The sequence below is a fragment of the Tyto alba genome, unplaced genomic scaffold, assembly GCF_018691265.1.
Source record: "Tyto alba isolate M040663 unplaced genomic scaffold, T.alba_DEE_v4.0 Super-Scaffold_22, whole genome shotgun sequence".
Lineage (NCBI taxonomy): Eukaryota > Metazoa > Chordata > Aves > Strigiformes > Tytonidae > Tyto > Tyto alba.
In genome coordinates this window covers 10,476,346-10,499,270 of record NW_024881296.1, presented here as the reverse complement: position 1 = coordinate 10,499,270, position 22,925 = coordinate 10,476,346, and the positions used below count along the sequence as shown (strand labels likewise).

General features: G+C 36.3%; 1 protein-coding gene across 1 annotated transcript in view; it reads right to left on the bottom strand.

Annotated features, from left to right (window-relative positions):
* The window catches only part of FMN2 (formin 2), a 178,105-nt gene that overhangs the window by 58,559 nt on the left and 96,621 nt on the right, over positions 1-22,925 (bottom strand). The window contains exons 11-14 of the mRNA XM_033009292.2: positions 10,250-10,311; positions 2,638-2,729; positions 2,364-2,493; positions 1,268-1,414 (exon numbers count right to left, since the gene is read on the bottom strand). Coding sequence (XP_032865183.2) covers positions 1,268-1,414; positions 2,364-2,493; positions 2,638-2,729; positions 10,250-10,311 — 431 coding nt within the window. The remainder of the gene's footprint in view (positions 1-1,267; positions 1,415-2,363; positions 2,494-2,637; positions 2,730-10,249; positions 10,312-22,925) is intronic.

The window sequence follows — 22,925 nt, the reverse complement described above, 5'->3', positions numbered from 1 at the left end:
ACTGATCAGTAGCAAATAAACTGAAGATGTATCTTGAAATTGCAAGGTTAATGGTCATAATATTTCCAGAAGTTTAGGTACTAAAGACCTGAGTCACCAAACCAAATTTAATGTGCCTAAATGTTCTGCTGAGCCAAGTTCTAAAACTGGTGACATATCTAAAGTCAACCAGAAGGTTCAGTTAAAGTAAGCTGCTCTAAACACTTTGTACTAAAGCTTCATTCACATCATTCCCTTAGCTGACCAAAGAAACCAGCATGCCAAAATGAAGTTCCTCCACCCCTTTAAAGGCAAATGGCTGACATGGTCTCTCAACTCAAGCTAAACAGTCTGCTCACATTATCTAACCCAGCAGCTAAAGCATGTATATTTACTGAGTGACAAAGCAGGGAAACAAATCCTTCTTTTTCTGCCACTTTCAGAATAGCAGATCTTGACAATGACTCACTAGATAGGTGTAGGGGCCAATTTAAAGTCTCAAGAATTACTGCTATAACCTTTCTTGTACCACTGTCCACATTCAGATGAGTCTTTTCATCATAATAATAGACTCAGAGAGTATTGTTTCCTTGTAAACTCCAATCTAAATAATCAAAGCCAAAAAAGTGCTGTTAACACACAAGCCCCAGTTTAGCACTGAGCAAGAAACAAGACTACTTATCATTCTCCTGACTCAGATGACTATACCAGACAAATCTTAAATAAACAAGTACCTGCCGTGCTAACTATTTACTTGGTTGGTTCCATGGTCCAAATGTGAAATGCACACTCTGTAGTAATGATGTATATAAAGAATGAATTTTGGGATATCCCAAATGATCAGGATCCCTATTCAACCATTTTCAGGAGTGACTTGTTTTTTCTTCATGAATGCTTTGAATCAGCATCGAAACACTGTTAACTTTTCTTTTACAACAATTTCCATTTTGGTAATAAATCTTTTAACTGTAAGGATTATACTATTTCTTCTGAATACAGGAAAAATTAGAACTATATAGCATAACAAAATTCAAATACATATCAGGTTAAGAACTAAGACATAATTTAACATATTTTTGTTTGTACAGTAATGAAAAGAGACAGTTCATTTTCATATTTCTACAGAAATACATCTAACTCTAGAAGTGTGACCAGCTAACTATAATAACAAAAGAATTCTCTTGACATGCTTTCATAAATTTCACACCATTTACCTGGAAATGGAGACAAAATAGTTCTCTGAGAGTTTAGTATTCTCAGGCCTACAGGAAGTCTAGAATCAACTTACACTGCTCTTGACATCTTTCAGTTTTGGCAGGATATCTAGTCCAAACCCATCAGCCTGTCCCCGTGTCCTGTTTCCACCATTCATGTAATTTCCAAAAGCAAGAACCAAACCCAGGACCTGCATAACTCCTGACCCATTTTTCAATGTCTACAAAACAGAAAGAGAAACAATTCCATGTTCAAACTCACAAAAATATTTACAGTTAACAGTACTACTGATAAGCAGATTTGGTGATTTGGTATTTAGAAATAATACTTGTATTAAGACTCAATTATAGGCAATTAACAGCCTTTTACTGCAACATGTAGAATAATACCAATACGTAATTTGTTGTAAACCGAGAATGTTATCTCCAAAATGGATACTTTGAAAACAATAATAGGAAATCTATACATTATTATCAGATATAACCTGTTGAGAAAGACAAAATAGTAATTCCTTTACAGATGCTGATATTGTGAATGGTATATTTAATTTAGGAGAGAATTCTGCATGAAGTTCATAAAAAACCCACATAGAACAATGAAAACATTTAATCAATCAAATCAAAAGAAAATCTATTAAATTGTAAAACAATTAAATAAAGTATTTAAAATAGTTTTCAGTTATGAAAATGCTGATGAAACCTGCATTTTGAAGCCATGTATTCATTTTGCATAGGACTACAAAACTTCCGTAATCTCTTCTAGCTAGAGGTAATGTTGCTATCTCTAACTTTGATATCAGAGATATAACTGAGTTGCACACTTCCAAAATCCAAGCAAACAGTAGGTGGACTGAACTGGCATTCATGTGGAAAGGAGTAATATGGTCACTATGAAGAAGGAAGATTTTGCTTTAACAAGAGGAGAAGGTACACTATTTTCCAGAGACTGATATATATTGATGGCAAAAACATGATATAGTTCAGCACCAAAAGCTGATCTTAAAATTCACTTTGATGTTGAAATACAATCATAAAATGTTCTATTCTGCTATCCTTCAGATTTAATGAGTACTTAAAGTAAATAAAGTGAAAACTTTTGAAATATGAGTACAACTTAACATGATTAAATATCAGAAATTTAGCTCTACCTTTTCACAGAGCACAACCTACCTCACACAGTTTCTGTAACAATTCTAGTTTGCGATGGATTGAACAAATGCTTTCTGAAAACGTTGACTGGAAGAGGATGCAAAACACACGTTCTGAAAAGTTGGGAATTAGTGAGAGTTCATAGAGGAACCTGTAGGAGTGATTAAAGAAAACTATGAGTCACTGTCAGTAGGTACAGTATTTGTTTTCATTTATAACATCTCTATATAGTTTACTATAGCAGGGAAAGTTGTCTGAAGCAAGCAGAACTGTTCTTTCATAAATATGTTCTTACTGTTCCGGCTTATCCAAAGACTTGGCATTTTCTTTTTCCTTGGATGCCTTGCTATGCTTTTCTATTTTTTCTAATTCATCTGATTGTGCTCTCTGGAATAAAGGAAACAAAGTAATTAAAAAGTGTTAATTAAAAACCTAGTCAAACCATTCAGATAGAGATGCCCTTGTAACAAACCATGTCTATAGGTTTTTCTTTTCCTTCTAGCATCTGCTTATGGTAAAACTACTTAGACCATAGAGTGATTTTACGTAAAAATACATCTGATGTAAAACAGAACATCTTCTAAATAATAATATTGACTAGTAGTAATCTGCCAACGATTCATTCATTCAACCATGCACTGAGACAATAATCTTCATTCCCAATCCCTTTTTTTGGCTGTTTATAAAGTCTTTGGATCAAAGAGCTCTCTTCTTGAGTTGTATTTCTTTTTCCAAATCTGTTGGGTTGCATTTAAATGCAATCTGATCTTTAAATATATATTTAAATAATATACTTTTTTAACTAAACATAAATAGATTTATATTGTTTACTGCAAATTAAATTTTATTTGGCATTTGGAAAACACTATGGAACAATAAAAAAATAGTTTATTTATAATGGAACTATCATGCATACCATAACATATGAGAGCTACTGCATATTTCTTTGGAGTAAAATGATTTTCATCTTTATCTTAATAAGCCAAACCAATTTCATGTAAACTGTCTAGCTTCTTGGAAAAGCCTGTGGCACATTGTGCAGTTTTTTCTTCAGTATTCCAATCAATAGAAACGGAGTCCCACTTCTTTCCGTGCTCCATGCTACAGTGAAATTATTTTTTCCAACTACAGTACTGGAAAATAGAATAGCATGGAAAAGAATAAAAGTGGAATGGAAATTTCTCCTTCTGACCCTTCTTTTGACATCCATGGTTGTTTTCAAAATAGATTCAAAACATGAATCTGTGTAAGAATGAAAAAGATAAGTAAATAGAGCTACCTTTATTCCCTTAAGAAAACATTACACATATTTTTTAAACTTACTCCACCACAGAGCTTGAAGACCACAGCATAAAATTATATTCTAACTACTTAAATAATGGCAAAGCGAAAGATAGGCTGCGCCTGCATTCTTCCTTGCATGCTTTTGCATGATTAGCAGAAGAGGTATGGAACTATCTCAAATCATACTGCCACAGCTCCATCAACAATCTGAAACCAGAAAGTCGGGTTTGGACAGTTCTTCTGAGGTTGTTGAACATCTTTCCATGTAAAATGGGAGAAAATACTGATGTGAAACAGAAAGATTAAGAGATTGAAGAGTCACTCAGAGTAAAAGCATTTCTGTTTCTCTGTTTACTTCAAGTAGTCTGGAAATGACTGCAAGGCCATCTGTCTTGAATACTACACATACTAATATTTAGCCCACATTTCTGTGGATGTTCTTCAAGGGTCATCTTCTCTAAAGTAGTCTGATCTTATCTCTTTAATACTCCAAAAGATAGGAAATATTGCGAACAACTTTTTTCTTCCCCCCCTCCCCCAGTAATCAACTTTGCTCTCAACATTAAAAAATAATAATGGTGGTAGTACTTGTATCATAGATTAACAGAATAGTTGAGGTTTGAAGGGACCTCTGGAGATTGTCTAGTCAAACCCTCTGGCACAAAGCAGAGGCAACTAGAGCAGATTGCTCAGTATTGTGTCCAGCCAGGTTTTGAATATCTCCAAGGATGAAGACCTCACAACCTTTCTAGGCAGTCTGTTCAGATGTTTGGACACTCTTGCAATAAAAAAAGGTGTTTCAATTTTTAAATGGATTTTCCAGTATATCAATTTCAAGAGGCCCACTACCTCTTCTCTGTATGCTGGGCATCACTGAGTCTAGCCCTGTGTTCTTTACTCCACCTCTTCAATCAGGTATTTGTACATACTGATAAGATCCCCCTGAGCTTTCTCTTCTCCAAGCTGAACAGCTCCAGGTCTCTCAGCATTTCCTTTTGACGCATTCTCCAAACCTTTAATCAAGTCGTGGCCCTTCACTAGACTCAGTCGAATGTGTCCGTGTCTCTTGCACTAAGGAGGCCAGAACTGGACACAACACCCTAAATGTGGTCTCACCGGTGCTGAGAAGAGGAGAATAATCACTTCCCTTGACTTGCTTTATCCTTCCTTAGTGTACACGGTATCATGCCTTTCTCAGTTAGCAAGAGCTAGGCTAAGACTAATTTGCTAGTTTTTAATTTCAGTATACTGGCAGTGGCCTATCTTAACACCTAGCTTCCTGAATTCCCTACCTCAGTATCACTTCAGTGTGAGAAAACAAACTTGGGGATTCATCCTCCAAAGGTACTTTTCTACGTAAAGGTTCTGTCAAGGCAGGCATAGGACATACGAATATAATTACAGTAGTAAATTTTGCTTACATAATTCTATCCTGAGGAGAAGGAAATTTTCAAGATATTAAGATCAGAAAATTGTATCAATTTTTAAATCTTAGAAGATTCATCAGGACATAGGGTGAGGACTATGAAAGATCCAACAAAGTGCAGAAGTTTCCACTTAAGTATTACAGGTGCTATTGAAGAGAAAGACATGCGTTTGGCTTTGTGATAGGGAACAAGTGTAAATGGGACTTTTCTTACCCAATGAAGAGTTAAAAGAAGATTAAAGCTTCTATTTCTTTTCATATCAGTAAAAACTCTCCTGGCAATGGATGAAACCTACAGATTTTAGAAACTGGAAGGATGCCAAGAGAGGTAGTATCGTTCCAATGGTCATGTCATTAGAGCCATGGAAGTCTAGGTATGCAAATCACATGACTTTGTAGGAAGATCTATTTTTTTAATTCAACTTACACTTAAAAAACCAAATTAATTCAATTTACACTTGTAAATTGTAAATAAGTTTTTGTAAAAGTAAACAAGTTCTCACACTAACAGTTTTTAAATTAAGCTCTATTATTTCTGGCAAATCTGTGAAGTATATTCTCTTCTGTTAAACTGAAAGGAAGAAGCATAAAGCTATATGGTTATTTGCAAATTCTTTAGAATAAGTAGTGAGAGTACTCTCTCTTCTGGCCTTCTACATGTCGTAAAGCATTAGAGTGCTTATCCCAGCAATCTATTATACACATGCATGTCCAAGCTGTTAATGTTTCTCCACCAAATCCCATGGGCAAAGGTTAGGCAGACTCACTATTCCTTATTTAAGCCATTATTCTCAGTCTGTGTATGCAAAGAAATAACAACTGGCAAAGACACAAAGTCTAAGCATGATCCACTCATAGGTAGGCCTGAGCAAAACTCAAGAGATATGGTTTACACTCTTCATTAAAATTGGTCCAAGTATATGGTGCAAGTTCAGAATCAAACCTCAGTTTCAGGTCACTAATTTTAGCTCTGTTATCCAGAATTCTGATTTGTGTGTATTTTAAATTTTGATACAACAGGAATAAGGCTGACGTGCCTTCTGCACAGGTATTACTGAAGGTTATTTCTCAGATTATTTCTCTCTTTACGGTTAACATTTATCTATTCTCTGATTTGCAGACAGATAATAAAAATGGCATTTCTATTACCTTCCAACATTTGCGTCAGGAGAGAACACATTCAATAGGTACTTCTCATAAAAGTCATTAATCTAATCGCATTTGCACCTCTTTGAATGTCACTGCTATTTATTTCCTTGAATTTCAGCTATTATATAGCATCATAAATGGAAAAAAATACTATAATATACCAGAAATTTATATTAACTATATCTAAATAATATCAGACAGCATAAATCTGTTAGAAATTACTGCTCTAGTTTAACTCTTTTTCCACTTTTGCCAGAGTATAAACTTGCCCTATATTTGGGTCTTACCAAAGTTCATAAGGGCCATTTTTCTATTTCACAACATAAATATTACGTTTCCTGTTTAGTTTTTTTTTCTTGCAACAGGACCTCAGCTCTGAGTTTAGATCAGTATAAATGTGTGTAGTTTTTTCACTTTTTGGGTGGATTTTTTTTTGTCAACTTGATTTTCAAAGTTAATGTTACATATTTCAAAAGCATCATGTGACTTGCCTAAAGAATATTGTCGACAGTAAATGAAACAACAAGGATATACAGAGATACCCAGGTTAATAACAACTATCATATTCCTTTGAAGCAGGGTCATATATCAGAAGTCAGGTACAATCTATAGCCTTTGCAGAAAAACGTTAAGACATCACACTATAGTTGCCAGTTTTTTAAAAAAATCACAAGAAATAACTGAGGAGAAGGTTTGAATTGCAGTGGCAGAACAGAGGCATGTACTTCAGACTTCTGGGTGCCTTTCACTCTTGCAAATGGCATTTGAGGTTTCTGAAAGCAGTGACCTAAGACTTTAAAAGATAGAGACAGAGTGAACAATTTACCAGGAGCCAAATTAAGAAAGTATACATGTTACATTTTGTGATGTGAAGAGATTTGAAAAGGGCAATTTTTAATCAATTTTTTACACACTTATTTTCACAATATAGTAAAGACATAAGCAGGAGTGGGTTTCTTTTGTTTCAAACAGTGATATTTTAATTACAATCTCAGCTGTCAAGAGGCTACCTGTTTTCAAAGCAAATATTCACTTATTTGCAAATAAGTACACTTCTCATTACAATTAATATGTCCTAACCACACATAGCAAATTGACAACTCCACTGAATTTTACCTACCTTCTCCCTCTCTAATTATAGCTGCCACACGAAAGCACTGCTGTTAGGGAATTTGTAAAAGCACATTAAAGTAACTGTTCCACAAGTAGTTTTATCTATTAAGACTCTCATATAAAAACTGACTAGATCTTAATACATAGCTGATTATCAACACATATTTAATCAAATTTTAATAAGCCAAGCTATACAACCATGTGTAAAAAACTATGTGACTGTAATGTACAGTGCTGCAGTAGGAAAGTCCTTCTCACTTGATGCAATATGACTTAATACGACTAAATAAACTGTTGAGGTCTTGGGTCTCTGATGGGGTGCGGGTTTCTTCATTTATAAAAAGTCACTAAGATGTATACAGTAACTTTGTGGTTTAACAAGACTTTAATTCCTCAGTAAACAGGAATTGAGCCCTCGGGACTGTGGCTTTTGAAATTAGGGTGTGTTTAGGTTTGGAGACTGCCCAAATTTCATTCACATTTAAGAAGGGAAAGTACCATGCCAGACATATGCAATCAGAAAAAATGATTACATTCTGGGGGAAGACTATAAAACAAATGCTCCCATATGTTCTATAAAGATCAAATAGAAAGGCTGAGAACTAGAACACTGGTATTTAAATATCCAACAAAAAAATCGCAATCCAATAAATAAACCCTAAGAACTAAAAATTAAGTTAATGGCTACAAATTAGCTGAATGAGGCAAAGTTATCTACACATACAATACAGGATGAGGCTAAGAAATGAGGGAGGAGTCAAATGTGCTAGGGTCTCTGGTACCACCCGTTGCTTACACTTTTTTATTGAACAATATTGTTATAATCAGTGAAGCTACCAAAGGGAAGTAAATGCAAGGTCTGATGAGTTTTGACTGAAGACTGAAAGTATAAACAGAAAATAAAATGCAATTTAAAAAATGCTTCTTTCAAGTCACAAGTTTACGAACAGAGGATCCAGGATTAAAAATTCAGGTTCCCTTATGAAGCTCTCTCCATATAAACAGGTTGGGTTTTTGTTTGGTTAGGGTTTTTTGTCTTTGTTTTTTTTTTTTTTTTTTTTTTTTGTTGTTGTTGTTGTTGTTTTGTTTTGTTTTGTTTTTTTCTTGTACCCAGGCAAATACAGTGATCAAGTTGGGTTGATCTGTCTTCTGTTCAAAGCAAGGAAATACATTATAGTCATCCCAACTTTGAGTCTTGCCTGAGATTAACTTCCGATATTGTCCTGGATCAGGACAGTATTTCCTAGACAATTTCTGTAATCAGTGAAGATAACGACAAAAGGAAAACAATAGCATTTGGTTATTTTAATGAAATGCAAATTTGCAGGTAATCCACTGTACTGTAACTCTGAAGTATATGAGAGATAACATTAAGAAAGCATTTGAAAAGCATTCTATTAGTATATTAGCTATATAGGAGGACTATTTTTTTAAAACCAAAATAAAAAAAGTCTTATACAATATAAAAGATGGAAGTATGCAAAACTATCATGAGGACAGTATCTATTCCATACTTCCCACAACACAATCTCTCACGATCATGTATATGTAATATATAAAATTACTTTAATTTTTTATGTGCTAAAGAATATATGGAATGGGTCATAGCTGTGCTGCGTATGGGAACAGATTAAAAATAATGTAAAAAAAAAAAACAAAACAAAACAAACAAACCACAGGCCAAACCAGAAATGCACTGGCATAAGGATGAGAAGTGTTTAAAGTATATAGATTTTGGGGGTAATTAGAATAGGTTTTCCATTTGACAACTATCTTCCTGAGCAGTGTTGAGAGTTAATTCTTCAGGGATGAAATAAAAGTAGATGTGCTTCCTAGTTGTCTGATTTTTGTTTAGCTTTTTGTTTTTTTCTATGAAGTGGACTAGAGCTTACTCTTCAGTCTCTTCAGGCCCCAAAGTAAATTAATTAAGAGAAATTTCATAAATCAACAAATCATTCCAGAGTATGCCATAAAAAGTTAGAGTCTAAACCCCAAAAGTCTGAAAGGTGCAAAAGTAATTTACATATTATCAAAACTGCAATGTGAGAGAAATAAAGAATCCCATACAATAGCATACATCGGCCTTCAATGCCATTCTGTGTCTCACAGTTTTACATTTCCTGTTTTCAGGTTCTCTGGAGGGTAACTAGAAAGCTGCTTTGCTCTTTCCAGAGATGCCTAGTCAGACCTCCGTGTATTCAGGCAATGTGCTTGTAGAAGGGAGCTAATGATCACTGGCCTCAGCTGAAGGCAGAAATATGCTTCCGAGATGCACCTTTTTGAATTTTCCACATGACTGGTTTTTAAAGATTTAGAACATGCCTGAGTATATTCTGAATCCCTGATTTTGCACACCTAGTGGTCAAAAACTCTCTGATGATTAGTCCCAGAAATTTATTAGTCCCAGAAATTTATGAAGCCCCTGGCAGTTTATGCCACTTTTTATTCCATTAACTTAGAGCAATCCTTTTCCTTTCAGGGTTAAAATTATTTTTGAGGAATCTCTGATATTATAATAATTAAAAGCTAGAGTTCCACAAATGGAATGACTGCTGTTATTAAAAGAATTTTTTTTATTGAACAGCATTGTTTTATTAGTGAAGGTATGAAGTGAAGCCAAAGACCTGGAGTGCAAGGTCTGATACCTATTGACCAAAGACTGCCCCACCGAAGAAGAAGAAAAACGGACCAAACCCAATTTCTCTTAGAAGTTGATCATGTTACTTGTATAAAAATGTATGCACTACATAAAATACACAATGGCAGTTAATCCAATTTAAATGCTTATTATTTTCATTGCTTTGGGGGAAAATAAAGTCCCTTCAAAACAGGACACATTCTACAAGCTTTCTGAATATTAGTGATGCAAACCAAAAATACCTTCACATGGACTTACAGTATTCCTACATTATATGGACTTCCTCTGACTACTCACATTCTCATACAGGGCTTGAAGGGTCTCGAGGTCAACCATGGAGTTGTCCAAGTTCACAACAGCTATAAAAAAAAGACCAAAAATAAAAGGAATTAGTTGTAAGGATGATAATCCAGCTGTGAAAGAAAGACTGAGCACAATAGCCAGCAATAGTTTTTATGACCTACTGGTCATACAGATTAAGGGTTTTAACTTTATTAATGTCTTGAATAGTGCCGTTCCTAAGACTATGGGCAAGAAACCTGGTAGAGCCAGGTGTCAAGTGTTAAAGAATTCATCTCCCTCCCCCCAAACACACAAACACGATCCCACGAGTATGGCCGTAGCCAGAGATCAGAGATAAGCTTTACATCAGACTTTCATGGTCTGACTGAAAGCATTATAAAAATTTGTAAATCTGCACCACAGCCACACACACACACACACAACAAAGCTCATTCCTGTCACTGGCTGGCTTCAGTCTTAAACTGATTAATCCGTAAGTCAGCCAGTTAACTTCAAAACACCTGACAAGGGTCAAGTCTTCTATGCACTAAGCCGACACATTTAGTACAGATACAAAATATGCCTTTCCTGTTCCCAACCAATTCTGGTGCCACACACATACTGTATTTTTTCAGAGTCAAAAAGCCAGTTCAACAGTACAGAGAGAGTGACTTCCATCTACCTAACCTGGGAAAAAAAAAAAAAAAAAAAAAAAAAAAAAAAAAAAAATCACTGAGAGGGGCACACTTTTAGGAACACAGCCCTGACTCCTCACTTGTATAAGGAACATTTCATGAGGCATAGGAAATGTTTCTGCAAACTAGCGAAGATTTATTCTCATCGAATACAAAGAATTATTTTTAAAATAGTTCTTTCAGTCTACCTCATATATTTTTTGCAAGCACATTGATCATTAATTTAAATCCAGATAAATCCAACTTTCCTCATCCAGATTTTAAATCTTGAAATTTAGAATACTGTTCTAGAGCATATGTGATGGTAATGAGTAGTTTTTATCACACTATGCCAGTCTTTTTCCTATTTTGAATTTCATTACTTTGTACACATTTTTGTAATAGGTTCTGTGAGTGTGTGCACGTGTACAGTAAGTAGAATAATCCCCTAGGCAAGATTGATCTAGAAATTGCAACATTAATCAGCAATAGAAACCCAGCACTAGGTTAGTTTGTCCTATAAATCCATGTCCTTAACTGTCACAGAGAAATTCTGTGTATACACCTAAAGACTACAGACAATATAATTCAAACTCACATGTTTCCGATTGCCCTAAAGCATTTAGAGATACCACTCTGAGTCTGGGACTCATCATGTTTCCCTTTTCCAGGACTGAGACACAGTTTTAGTTACAGTATAAGAAAATTATAAACAAAGAAGTGTTGATCTTGATTAAACTAAGCAGGCTACAATGTATCACTAAACTGGGCACGAAGCTAACTTTTAGGACTGCAATAAAAATTTGGAAATTCTCTAATATTTTTAAAAATAGTATTTCAAAATTTTTTTTTTCCATTTTTCCCTCACCAGAAATCAAGAGGATCTGAAAGATAATGGCAATGTAACAGTTAATAGTTCAGGAAGCAACATGTTTTTTGTTTTGTTTTGGGGGAGGGGGCACATGTAAAAATCTGCTACTAATTATTTAGGATATTTTAAAGCCCCCCCCCCCCCCTTTTTTTTTTCTTCCTCTGACTGTAAGAATTGTTGCAACACAGACTTAAAGATGCCATCTCCACAAGACACTGTAGTATATTTTGTATTTAATAATATCTGTTGATAAATAGGACTATCTGCACACTTAAAAACACACCAAATTAGCCCTGTAGAACTGGAGACTAAAATTAACATGAAAACAGAAACTGGGTCTAGATTGGTTTGAGAGCTCTACTTTAAAGAAAACACACATGTCAAAGCCTATATACAAACAGCTTTATTAAAACCAGGATATATTATGAAACTCACTTTGTATTATCCCTGCTTTTCAGCATTCTTATGCTTACACAATGTTTTCATATATGAACACACTCACAACCCTTCAACTATCTGTTTTGAGTTGTGGCTGCCTTCTGCCTGCTCCACCCCTCTTCCTTATCCTTCCAGAGACTGACTAACTCCCGCACTAAGAAATATGACATCAGTTCCTGCTCTGACTTTTGCTCAATGTTAAGATCGCCCACGGATTACTCAGGGAGCAATAGAACACTTTTGTTTGAACGCTCGAAGGAGATAAGAGAACGCCTGGCAAACACAATGGTGCCAGGTCTGTGTACTTTCAACAAAACAGGTATGCAGAAGAGTGTACATACTTCAGGGAGCTGCTTAAAACAAATCAGTCTGAGACAAGGACCTGGAGAAATTAGATCCTAGTATATACGTTTCAAATCCCTCCCTCTCAAGACAAATATATTTCTATATATTTCATCTGAAGATGAATATGTTCATAAATAGCACTCTAGTATCCCACCAGGATGCTTCAATGTTTACCACAGGTTTGCTCCCCTCACTATGAGGAATCAGGAAATGAGCTTCTGTTCCTTGCCGGTACTACAGCACTGTCATACAGAACACGATAGTTGGCAAAATAATTCACGACTGTTGCATATTTAATTCCATTATCTAGGCAATTTGAACTGATAAAAACAATTATGTTTCCTTATGCAGCCAAGCTTACTAGCTAAACATGCCCCCTCCCTACAATCAGCATGACTACACAAAAATCTAACCAAAGGATTCCATATGTGGTGGCAAAATAATGATGAAAAATGCAGACAAACATTAACGTCCTCTTATGAAAATATTCTGAGCTATGCTACAACTCCAGCATACTTTGAACCAAACATCTGGAGAAGGGTACATGATAGCGTTGCAGTTGTTGGATATTTTCACCTGTGTCACTATTTTAGCAAGTGATCTTTTTGTTTCAAAGTTGACATGGCCATTTTCTGGTCTTGACTACTATGAAACCATCTTTAATAGACAGAACATCATCCAGACTTTCTGATACATTCATAAGACAGCACTGAAGAATACCTATCGGGTTTTACTCTAATAGAGACCTCTTTCTTTTAATCACATCAGACCCAGGCATTAGTTCTTACCTTCTAGATTTCATAGTTCTGCTGTTTTCTTGTACTCCTATTGCCACTGCTGCCAATAAACCCACCAAACCAGCAACAGTTTCAAGCCTTAATACTGTAAAAGTAACTTGATGCACATATATATAATTGTATGTATATCACACATATATAGGTATGATTAAACCAAATTTGAATCAAGTATGTCCAGGTATGCACACAAATATGCACATACAAAAAATAAAAGGATCTACAAATCAATGACTTTTTTTTTTTTTTTTTTTTTTACGCAAGCGCTGGTCAACAGATGATTACAGAAAAACCACCCAGTAAAAGAGGGGTTGAAGAGCAATTGCCAAGGGTTGCTTGACACTATAAAGGACAGAGCAGGAAAAAGTTCAAAGGATTTGTAGCCAAAGTTAAGGCCTCGTGAACCTCTTGTCAATCCTAAATTTTCCTGATATTCTCATTGGTTTTGTCACAATCTACATGGAAATCTAAACTGGTGTATTTGGGACAGGAATTGTACCTTTCTTATGCAACTGCAGAATGTAGAAGTTTTAGCAGAATGGAAGTTTCCATTCCATTCTGTTTTTCTACAATATAAATTGAATCCAAAAATAAATTACACAAACTCACAATAACATAGCGAACTTAGGTACTAGTTTCAAACTGGAAGGACAATAAAATATATGCAGAGAGACAAAGACTACATAGTAATATCAGTTAATTTGCAAGTCTGGCTAGGCACCTTAGAAGATACTTCACCTGACAGGACAGTAATACTGCTGCTAAAAAAAAAAGTGAGATTAGTGTAAAGCACACAACTATATTCAGAGGCATACTTGAACTCTGAGAACAGATGGATCTTCTCCCATAAACACAGAAGCCAATTTAGAACACAGACACAATTAAAAAAACAACACACACACAAAAAAAAAAAAAAAAAAAAAAAACAAAACAAACAACACAATGAATAATCACCACCCACATGTCTTCAGGGGAACACAGTATGTAGCCAAGCCACCAATGAGATCAAAGTTTTTGCCAGCAAATAAAATCCTGAATAAGAAATGCATGAGAAAACACCAGAAGGAAGTTGGAAGATGCACACTGTATTCTCAGGAAGACTCTAAATAAAAAACATACAGGTACTTCTTATGCAAGACAGATTATTACTGTTAGTTCTTCACATATCTAGGAGCATGTGAACTACCAGCTACCACTAAAACAACATTGATAAGCAATATAGGCACAGCAAACCTATACTTGCCTGAGGCTATGAATCTAAATCCACCAATAGTACCACTTACATAAACTGTTAGAGAACAGAGACCTTCCTACAGCTACCCAGCGCTTGGAAACTCTATGCTGTTTACAAGCCCAAAACTTTGAAATTTCCTTTTAAAATTAAAAGGCCAAAATTAAAAATTTCCCACTGAGTAGAATTTCAGGAAGAAGAAAAAGAATTATCAACCTGATCCCTTGGATCAAACTTTTATGTCACAGAACTCTCACTAACACAATCTCACTTATGAATGACTTTCAGAAGAGTGGTATTCAGTTCAAATCTTGGGTTTGCGTCTTCCTTTTTCTCTGGGAAGGTTTCAAATCACACTCCATTTCTCTGGCCTTCACAAGTACGATTCCTAAGCTCTTCTGTCTCCAGACTCCATCTAAATTGAGTGTGTTCTTCCTGAGACCTCCTAGAAGCACTGCTCTCTCCCCAAAAAAACACCGATCAATTTCCAAATCTTACTTGACTGCTAGCAGGTTACAGTTTAACTCCTCATAAAGAAGCAGTAGCTGAAGCAAAACCACCTCAAATTTGCAAAAGTAATTCTGAACCAACTCTGCTATACTCAGATCCCTGCTTTGGGAGACAAACAAGCAAACCACCCACCCAAGTTCTTTGCACGGATTTCTACCATAATTGACTTCTCCATGACTCTCCAAAGCCCAAGCAGTCTCAGTCTAAGAGGCCACTCCTTTTTCCTCCTGCACATCTTTGCCTTTTGCTTTCACATCTGCTCTCTTTCTCCAGCAGAGCACCAAGAGTCTTTGCAAGACTCCCCATCTCCTCCATCAAATGGCAACAATAGTCACTTCAGCAAATTACAAAGGCAGACTGATTCTTCCTCACTGAATCAAGGATCTCCTACTTCTACAGCAGATAATCGCAATGCTCTTATTGTGCAGTTCTGTGTGGGGTACAGATTTGGGGGTTTCACAGTTGTTCTGCCCATCACCTGACTCTAACATCAAAGATTACAGGGTATCGAGAGGTTACAACTTCCATGTTACTTTTTTCTAACTTCCAACACCCACATAATTCTGCTTCATGTTAACAATTAAACCATCTATACCCCAGGAATATTAGTCCAAACTGAAGAGTGAAAGAAACAGAAAAGGCATCAACCAGTCTTACAACAAAAGCAGACTTTGTTGTTATTAAGAACCTTACATAGAAACCGTAAACTGTACATAAAGTCTCAAATTGCATAATTTTGAGGCAGAACTGTAGCATTAAAAGTCATTCAATCTTCTAAAATGTTTTCAAGTAATTGTACTTTAAAATTTGATGAGATATATTAATTTTAAAATATCTAAAAAGGATATTGGGAATAAAAAAAAATGCACACAAGTAGATGAGTAGGTCAAATGTGTCACATTGTATGATCTTCCTCGAACAATTATTTCTTAGTTAAAAAAAATACCTGCTCCAAGAGTAACATACAGGTAGTAAACTTCAAACAGTCAAAACCCAACATCATTAGAAAACTAACATACTGGCAAAACCTTAAGCAATGGAAAATTCTGATACAAGAAACACAAGTCAGTATATAGCCTGATCAACGCATGAAATATTTCTGACAACAAATAAGGGGAAAAAACCCACAAAAACTGGTTTGTTTGTTCACTGAATATAAAATGTAAGCCTTCACTGACAGATCTTTGGAAGAAAATGCAGGAACACCACACGTGCAAATACAAGCAAACCAGAAAATAAAGTCTCAGTGTAGACAATTTCATCAGGTTCCTTGGAATGAATGACAGCTGAACTCCATTCAGATGTAGAAGAAAAAACATCTGCCTCGATGTTCTCATTAACAAAAGAGCCAAGAGAGCCTTAGAAGAACATCAAAGTGCAGTGGCTTCCTTTGCTGCTATAAAGTCTACGGTACGATGCAATATCAAGCTACTTGCAAAGTAAACCCAGATTTAAATCCAACTTAGTATCTATATTTAAAAATTAACTAAAATGCAAAATCTGCAGTCTGTTATTGGTTACACAGTAAACCCACAACTTCAGAAATACTTTGCTCTTTTTTTTTTTCCCATGTGAGCTTATTGGCATCATTCATCTAATACAGGCCTACTGCACAAGGTCATGTGTTTGTCTATGATACTTCCAACAACTTGACAGCTACTGGTATTCTCTTGGGCTTCTTCTTTATCTCAAATAATAGAAATGAGGATCTCTGAATGCAGAAAGTTAAATACCAAAGGGGCCTCTCTGAAATAAATATTTTGTTTACATAAATATGGAAAATACAGTGGTAAAACCAAATGTCCCTGTGCTAATGGGAGCAGCAGCAAAACACACAAGGATCATGACTGCAACATTTTTAAAGATTCTCAGAAAATAAGTGAAATAAAATAGTTTTTAAACAGAAGTATCTGGTCTTGAAAAACTTGCAGAAACAAAACCCTGTTGATAATGGGCTGCTAGGGGATGGCTGCACTGGGTAGAGTTAGCATAAATGAAAACAATTTTTTGTTATTATCTACCTGCTTGCCCTCAGTACCTTTGTGATATTTTTATCTATTAGCAAATACTCTAACTTCAGGATGAAAACTTTAAGTGAACAAAGCACAATGGAGATTGGATCTTCAACATAAGTAAATACGGCATGGATCACAGGCAAGAAACAGCACTTAGAACTGCTTGCACACAGATTTACTGAGGCAGTAATTCACCTTGATCTAAAGCTTGTGTAAGAAACCAGAACAGTATACAAAATTTCCAAGCAGAAGCCATGGATTAAGGTTAGCTGTTGCTTCAGGTTGTTTTTAAAGGACTTAAAATTTTCAAATACCTTCAAGAACATACACGTACATTTCTGGGAAGCAATAAAATAAGAATCAATTAAGCAAGAATATGCATTTGCAAAATTTGAAGCAACAGAGGTAGGAGACTTCATCAAGAAGAGTCAATATATAGTATCACTTTTTGTACCGATTCTTGTCTTCTAAGCAGAATTCAATTTTTTAGACATTTGTCCTTAGCACTCCTATTCCCTAACATTGCATTCCTAGTAGATAGTGATAAAATTGTATCAATAGAGCATTTTTACATACATATAAATATACAGACACACACACAACAAAATATATAAGTAGATTTTAAGTATACCTATACATAGTTAACATCAACAGTTACATTATGTACATTTCAAACAATTGCCTACTATGTTAAGGACAGCAGTTACTGATTATGTGAAGTCTAACTTCATACACCTATACAATTTGTTTATAAAAAAAGTGTGCAAGTTCAGTTCTTAGAGAACAAATATATTTTGTTTGACTCAGTATGTCGCCTTCTTGTCTAGGCAGGAAAAAAAAAATGGAGACCAATGCTGTAATCCTTTCAGAATAAAATGTTTAAATACAAACATGATTGCCATTGTAGACTGTTTAATTTAGAGAGATTGTATTTCAGTTCTGGTTTTGAGAGGTTTGCTGATTTGACTATAGAGGGTACTTCAATGCTTATCTTAATTGTTTAGATAAGATTTGTTTGAATTTGGCAGGTGAAAAAAACATGGGTGTGGGATATAGGAAGGTTGAGAAAAGACTGGCATTTTACCAGATTATGCTTATTTTAAACTATAGTGCGTGGAGTACAAACAGTCCCAATGAACTTGCCAGTGGCTGGGGGCTTTGGGGAGTGAATGTGAAGCGCAAGATTGACTGGCAGGATTCAAAATTTTCAACGAACTGGAAAGGATTACCATGATAACTCCCAAAATGCTACTTATGGCTTAGTACGGTACACAAATGCAAATCATATAAGGCACATGTAAGCTACTATTATTTTTTTTAATTTATTGGTTTTTATGCTTATAGTAGGGGGTTTGCTGTTCAGGGAAGCTTCCTGTTCCTGGAGGGTTTTTTAAAACATGTTTCAAGAATAAGATTTTAATATAAAATTAATCATTATTATATGGATATATTGTACATATAAGAAATTCTGTTATACAGAAAAAATTACTGCTATAAAACAAACAAACAAACAAACAAAACCCACAAAAACATTGGATTTTACTTCAATATCAGCTTGTATTAAGCTTTTTTACTTTCTGGTTAAGATAGTATAGCATGCCACAGGCATTCTGTTTAGAGGTTCTCAAAACGAAACTTGTCATACCTATCAACTATATCACTTTTGGTGTGGAGACTACTAGAACAGGATAACTGAGGAATATATTTTTTTGGATGTTTACATGATGGTATGTATTTACAGTGCATGTTATAAAAACAAATGGCAAAAATGCATCAGCTACAAGGTACATATGCAGTAGATCTGACATTATGTATAATTTTGTCTGCAGACAGATTTGATTTATAGCTCTGTATTCATGAATCAAGTGAAATAAAATTTGGGCTTCCTGTGTGTTAGCATTTGATTTTTCTTTTAGATTCACATAGGCTCTAATGTTTTTCAATCTCTGTTTCAATTACATTATGTCTGAGAGTTCCACAGGCTAACTGTGGTACCAGTCATGGTATAACCATGAGAGTCAAAGGACGTATGCAAGTCAAACTTTGCAGAACAAGGTAGCATCTCTTACTAAGTGCAGCTGGAAGAAGTTAGCAAGACTTGCTTGGAATACAAGCAAGCCTTCAGCTTGCAAACTACCTGAGACTTTTAATTATGTGTGGATTTTTTCAGAACTCAAATTTGCTGGCTTTTGGTTTAACTCCACCTTATCTATTTTCATTAGAGTAGCTCAAAGTAAACAAAGCCATGGCTAACTCTGAGAAGTCCATAAGCAAAGAGACAAGATTTTTCTTTCATACTTTAGGGAGCTCATTCTAAATGATAAAGATCAACAAAATGAAAGAGGAGGAGGAAGAGGTTTATTTGGAATCACCTAGTAGTTCACTGGCAAAGATGAAACGTAGTTTTAAAGTAGTGCAAAGTCAAGAATAAAACTAGGTTAAAATTATTCCAATTATTGTATGAATCATTTATTGCTTATTCTAACATCCCTAGAAGGACGCTATCTTTTTTGTATGAGAACTCTGAACTATTTGCCTTACTCTGTGACCCCAAGCAGCTCTGAACAGTCCCCAATCTTTCCATCTTCCTTACACACATTCCACTCTAATCATTCTTCTAATCCACCACTGAACCTCTTGATTTTTTTTGCTATTATATTTGGTTTGAGAATAAGTGACCACAGTTCATTCCTCATAATATTGGCAAGGACATATCACTTTTATACAGCTATTTAATACTCTGCATATTTTTTGATAGTTAGCAGGGTAGATACCAAATGTACATTTTTTTAAAAAAATATATTCTCTACATTAGCCATCTAACTTAGAATCTTAGCTTTTGCGCTCTCAATTTATCCAGTTAGTATGTAGTTAATGGAGCTCTGGGTGTGTCCAGTTGGCAATTTAGAATACTTACATTACATTACTTATGTGTCAACATGAAGTGAGTTAACAACTGCCTAACTCATAGATCTGAAAATTTAATGGCTCATGAAACACTACCAGAAAGGAGAGTATCTTAGGCTTCCATGGGAATCTGCTTTCAGCTTACTGCAACTAAATATATCTTTACCAACACCAAAAAGAAAGATATTAAAAATAGTTATTGATCCTCAGTGAAGTCCATGCAGCAATGCTACGGAAGAGCTACTCTTTCCTGAGCAGCCTCCAACTCACCCAAAGAACTGTTCTCATTACACTCTTAGTAATCACGGTCAATGACTAATGTAAGAGACCTTGCTCTCAAGGGGTGACTAGAAGTCAAAACAATCTTTGGGCTTGAGCTATAGCTGGTGGAATAGCAAAGAGACCAAACAAAGGAAATAGGAGAATAACCTCAAGAACTTGTCTTTCTCTTGAACTGCTTGATCTATTTAGCTTATACAGAAAAAAGTTAAGAAGCAACCTGACTACAGTCCTTATGCATACCTGCATGAGAATATAGGCAAAAGTAGACGGCTCTGAAATTTTGCAGACCAAAGGCAGGAAGGAATGAAGGAAGTCTGTAAATTATTCTGAAAAAATCACTATGGAAAGAATATTTTAAGTGCCAATAGTGAGGGAAATTAACCTTTTGAACAATGTTTCATGGGATACATTGACTTCTCAATCACTTAAAGTATTTGTATGAAATCCTAGACTCACCAAAGTCAATGGCAAAACTATCAGTGACTTCAAAGAAAGCAAAAGGTTGAAGGGTCAGGATTTCAGCTGGAATTCAAGATCATTTATACTGCTAAAATGTTTGTATTTATACAGACTAATAGCTTGAGGCAGAAATTAGCAGGCAATATTACATGACTTGCCTTATTTAGCAGCCATACTAAATTCTTAGAATGCTCTAAAAATCCAGAGTTGAGCTGCATGTTTGCCCTTTGGTAGGTCCCTCTGAAGTTCTCTACTAGTCTTCTCTAAAATCAGCAAGCCTAAATCATTTTACATAGGCTACACAGAATGTTGCTACCTTCTGATGGTTTGCAACAGAAAGTACTGCAAGTTCTTTTAGCCATGAAGACATGCCAGATCATTTAGTAACAACCTTTCCTTACTTATGGTTCAAGCTAGCCAGTTGTGTACGATGGGATCAGTGTCTGTAGCAGTAGAGCAAGTTAGAAAACATTCCATGGAAATTTACAGGGGTTCAAAAATCAGGCAAAGCAAGTCCCCATTTACCTGTAATCTCTGTATAGTCAACTGTTGCAGTCACAAGTCAATAACTGAATTTTATTCCTTGAAAATTAAAACCACAAAACATTTGAGAGGTTTCCTTTCAAAAGCAAATTTCCCTTTCCTTCTGTCATATGGTAGTACGGCAGTGAAATAAAATTACATACTCTCAATTTATTCTCCATATCAAATTAAAATTTTATTTTTGGCACAGCAGAGAACAGTTTAGATGTAGCCTGGAATCCTACATATCTGCCCAGTCTGATGTCTGGATAAACACCAGGGTTTCATCGTACTAACGCACGTTAAGCCTTTCACCAAATATTCTGAAGTTACAGTATTAAAGAGCTACAGATGCTAAGAAAATGATGTAATGATCTTGTGATATTTAGTCCATGTTCTAAGTGTGGCGAGATTATGAAAATAATGCAAAAATATTTTTGGCTAGGTAGATGACAGATGACAGAGCTTTACTAATTCAAATCACAATACTGTGATAACTGAGGCAGAAAGATGCGTGTTTATGGTTGAAGTTCCATTTTTTTTCACGCTCTAAAGTGTTTCTCAAAAGCTGGTATTAATAACTCAAGGGAATAAGGGCTGGGATTGCAACAAAACCAAATGCCTGGATATGTGGAAAACCAAAATATATACATTCTAAGAAAAAAAAAATGTCAAATATCATTTGGAATTTCCTATGTGTATTTTTTTCAGTATCATGACTGCATTCAGCTTACTGAGGACCTAAAAATGAGAAGAGGCACTCTATACTGCTTCGGTTCAATGCCACTGAGCTGTATTTTGTGACCAGGTTGCTAAAGCAATCGCAGCTTCGCTAAAAACAGAAAACACAATACAGAATCTAACACATATCCTGTGGAACAGCAGAACAACGGAAATAACCCTGATCTTTCGTTGTCTAGGGATCATGATAAAACAAGAGAAAGAAAAGAAAAAGGTAGGAGAAACCCAGGTACCTCATAAAGCGACAGGTACGGGAACACCAAGAGAAGGGCTCCAGCATGAGAAAGAGTGGGCTCTCCGACTAAATGTTTCACTACTTTTGCAGTAGGAAACCGTAACTTCCCCTGCACAGCTTCTTACCCTACCTCCCACGGATGCCGGATGGGTACAGCAAACAAATCTCTCTCCCACCTCCGTGTCACCCTTTCTCTCCCTTACACTCAGAACTACTTTTTAACAGCGGGTCTTCACGGGGTGAGAAGCACGCCGAGCAGCAGCGCCTCGGCCAAAGCTGCCAAGCGGGGCGCAGCCAGAAGGCCGAGCACTCGGCTCCCCCGCCGTGCCGGCCGCCCGGGGAGGGGGCGCGGAGCTCCCCGCCGGCGGCGGCAGCGCGGGCCGCTGTTGCCACCTGCTGCTGCTGCTGCTGCCGGGAGCGGGACCCGGGCCCGGGGGGGGCCGGGCCCGCCGCGGGGAGGCGGCCGCCAGCAGAGTGGGGCCGGGCGCCCGGCGCCGGAGGCCGCAGCGGCGCGTCTGGAGCGGCCCCGCACAGGGCGGGCGGGCAGGGAGGGAGGGCAGGGCGAGGCGGGGAGGGGAGGGAGGGCAGGGCAAGGCGGGGAGGGGAGGGAGGGCAGGGCGAGGCGGGGAGGGGAGGGAGGGCAGGGCGAGGCGGGGAGGGGAGGGGG